General features: G+C 46.6%; 1 protein-coding gene across 1 annotated transcript in view; it reads right to left on the bottom strand.

The window, feature by feature from the left end:
* Window positions 1-67: 67 nt before the first annotated feature.
* LOC122132373 (tenascin-like) overlaps window positions 68-3519 on the bottom strand; it is a 14418-nt gene continuing 10966 nt past the window's right edge. The window contains 1 exon segment of the mRNA XM_042707151.1: window positions 68-750. Coding sequence (XP_042563085.1) covers window positions 461-750 — 290 coding nt within the window. The 3' untranslated portion in view covers window positions 68-460.

Genomic DNA, 3519 nt, shown 5'->3' with positions numbered 1-3519 from the left:
CTTATTGTAAGAGAAGAGAATGTATAACCGTTGTGATGTGGATGTTGTGGTCCTGGTGTTTTGCATTAGAGCAGCATGCCTCAACAGGCAGATGGATAGAGAGGGCAAAGCTAAGCTCCTCTGACATTATCAACAACAGCTTCTCAAAATGAAAAGGCCATATATTTTCCATATATTCTCCATATATTTTCTCTCTAGTTGTATCTCATTTTCTGGGCAATCCCTGCACCAGAGGGTTATAAATATTAAGGTCACTGGAGGGTTTGGTGGAAAATACTAACAGAACAGGGTGGATATGATACTTAGCCACATACCGCTAGTGCAGATGTGGGAGGCTAGCTGCTCATATTTCCATGCAACATGAATTAGCTGGAGCGTGTGGAAAACAGAGGTATGACGAAAGCGAAAGAAAGAAAGCAAGAAAGAAACAGAGAAAGAGACGGCTAAAGTGACGAACGGCTCACTGAACGTGTGTACCTGTAGTGGCCTCGGCAAAGACAGGCTCTAGGAGGGCGCCCCTATGGAAGCCATAGAGGATGACCCTGTACAGGGTGTCAGGGAGCAGGCCTGTGATGGCCTGGCTGTACACGTCGCCCGACACGGTGAGGTTGTGCGTCTCCTCACCGCCCTCGGACTTAACCTCGATCAGAAAGCTGTCAAAGACGCCCCGTTCCAAAGTCCAGGACACCAGGAAGCTGTCCCACGACACGTCGGAGACAGTGACACTACCCACTTGGGGCTTCTGCATGTCTGGATGACAAACACATCAACATGGCATTAACCAGACATGACAGGGTGAACACACATTGGGAGGATGAAGACAAGACAAGACACGTTGGAAAGAGTTTTTCTAAAGAGTTTTGAAGAGGTCTTTTTAAGTTTTGAAGAGGTTCTTTCTCATCCTTCTCTTGTAGATCCTTGACTTGCACCCTCCGGACAAAGACCCAGGACGTCTGCGGTCAATTTTGTTTAAAAAATAAACGTTAATGTAATTCAACGTAAATGACAGAACACGCATTCGATTGAGTTGAACTGACACATAAACAGAAACAGAAAAAAAAAAGTTTACAATTTCAAGAAACCATGGAAAATCATTTTCAGACGTCCACAATTCCTGCAGTGGAATCCTGAGAACGCGTGTGCTCCAAGAACAGGGCTGGAAACTCCCCCGCTACACCACCCCCCCCACCCCACCCCACCCAACCCCACCCAACCCAACACCTTCACTTCAGTTTAATGCATTCCAGTTGCTTTCACACATTCAAAGCAAACAAATCCTCCATGCCTACACAGAATGCCCAAATGCCCTTTACAGCCATAAAGGACTGGGCTGTTCTATAAAGCACTCACTCACACACACACACACACACACACACACACACACACACACACACACACACACACACACACACACACACACACACACACACACACACACACACTGTGTGGGCTGTACTGTAAAGCAAACAACGCCTCCATGCATGGGCCATTAGCGTCTGCGTGCACCTGACCCAGTCTCTGCTGAGGCAGCTCATAGATTAATGACTCTGGGCGAGCCATTAACTCCTGAAGGTCCCATGTAGTCTGCAGAAGTACATGGCACACTTCACTCACTCGCACACACACACACACACACACACACACACAACACAAGAGAAGCAGGGGCCATGCAGGAGCGCCGAGCATCCTGTAATTGGATGCCATCGTGCGGAGTCAGCACTCCTATAATGCGAGGCGGCGGCCAGGTGAGCAAGACTCTAGGATGCACTACACAGGCGGCCATTATCTCCTTCCTCCCCCAACACACACACACTGCGGAGTGGGTGGGCGGGAAAATGGAGCCGCAAATGGAACGCAGGAATGAATGACTGAAAGGATGGAGTGATGTGTGATGAAGTGATGGATGATGGAGTGATGGAGTGATGGAGTGATGAGACCAGCACCAGCGGCAGCTTTGGCGGGCGCTTTCAGGAGTGAGAGTGAGAGGAAATGCTTTAAGGCTTTTTTTTCCACCCAGGGGATTGTTAAAGTAGTCGCCATTATCATTATGATCATAAAACAGACACCATCATCATTATCACCATTATTTTTGAAGCAGGGGAATGTAAAGTTTAATTTCTATGGAACTACATTCACTAAAACTGTAAAAGATGAATTTGATCCATTTCATTGATTTTTTTTTTTTAGTATCTCCTCTCAAGTCAAACACCAAAGAAGCTCCATAGCTGAATATCTGGGCTGGTCATTGTTAGATGAAAATGGCAACAGCGATGTTGTTATGGAAGGACGTGGACAACCATAGATGTGTGCTTTCTATTGCATTCAGTAACACACAGACGGCTGGTTTTCCTGTCATGCAAGGTCTTGCGCTCGACTACACTGGTAGGAGCCTGTTTCATGCAACACTTCTCTTTTCCAAAGCCCTTCCCACCACAAAAAAAAATCAGTTCAACCACCAAACTTCTTTCTTTTGCTTCATGACCCCTTCTTTCGGGGGGTTTCTGCTGCTTTCTTTATGAAACACGTAGTTCTTTAAAAATCCATTTTTTTCCAACAAAAGGTCATCAACCCTTTATTGACTCACCCCAATGGGTTTTCGAACACTTGAACTCAAAAAGTCATGTAATCCTCTGCACATAGCACCCCAATGTTTGCGAAATATAAGTAAGGCTAGACCCCCCCCCCCCCCCCCCCCTCCCCCCGCCCCTTCCTCTTACCAATTCCCTTTTATAAAGCTGGCGGTGGCGAGCGCTGCCTGTTTGTCCTACGTGTCTGGAAATGATAATGGCAGCAGAAATGAATGCGGTGGATTATGGCACCGCCGATCGCGGAGACAATGTCGGTACAGGGACCTCAGCATGTGGTGCATTTATCAGATCGCCCCACAGTTCATCGTGGTCAAATCACACAAAACCAGAGGGGACCGTGCTCGCTCCTGACAATTATCACATGAATGAGCTTTGTGTGCAGCCCCGGCCCCTGTTCATTCTCCTCTTCCTACCCTCCCCAGCGTGGAAAGCACACGGCCCTTATGAAAAGCCATTTTTATTCGCGGCCCCCACCAGCTTTTCCCCCATGTCACATCAATTTATGCCTATGGCCGTACAGTTAATGATCACCGCTGTTGCATAACTCCAGAACGGTCTTTAGGAAATGTTTGCCTTGGATGTTTAAGTAGCGCCCCCAACCACAGGGCTTGCGAAAGAAAGAAAAGAAAAGAAAAAAAAAATCAAATCCCATAACCATCTTATTTGTCTTTCCCCTGTTTCTTTAAGAAGTAAAATAAACCCACATGTACTAAATGAGCGTTGGAAGGAGAAGCAGAAAAAATATCAGAGCAACAATGAATTCAATTCATGCCTGAATTTGGCCTTGGATGGCTGGATCCTGAGCTGCGAGCGAGTGGGCAGTGCTGAATAAGTACCCCCTTCGAAAACAATAGCGAGCGAAAAAAAAAAGAGCTTGAGTCTGGCATTTTAAATCGAGTTAGAAATAAGTTATGGTCTTTATCCAGTGTGC

This window comes from Clupea harengus, unplaced genomic scaffold (genome assembly GCF_900700415.2).
Source record: "Clupea harengus unplaced genomic scaffold, Ch_v2.0.2, whole genome shotgun sequence".
In the NCBI taxonomy this organism is placed as follows: Eukaryota; Metazoa; Chordata; class Actinopteri; order Clupeiformes; family Clupeidae; genus Clupea; species Clupea harengus.
Note: the sequence above shows the minus strand (reverse complement) of the source record. Positions and strands in the feature narration are given on the sequence as shown.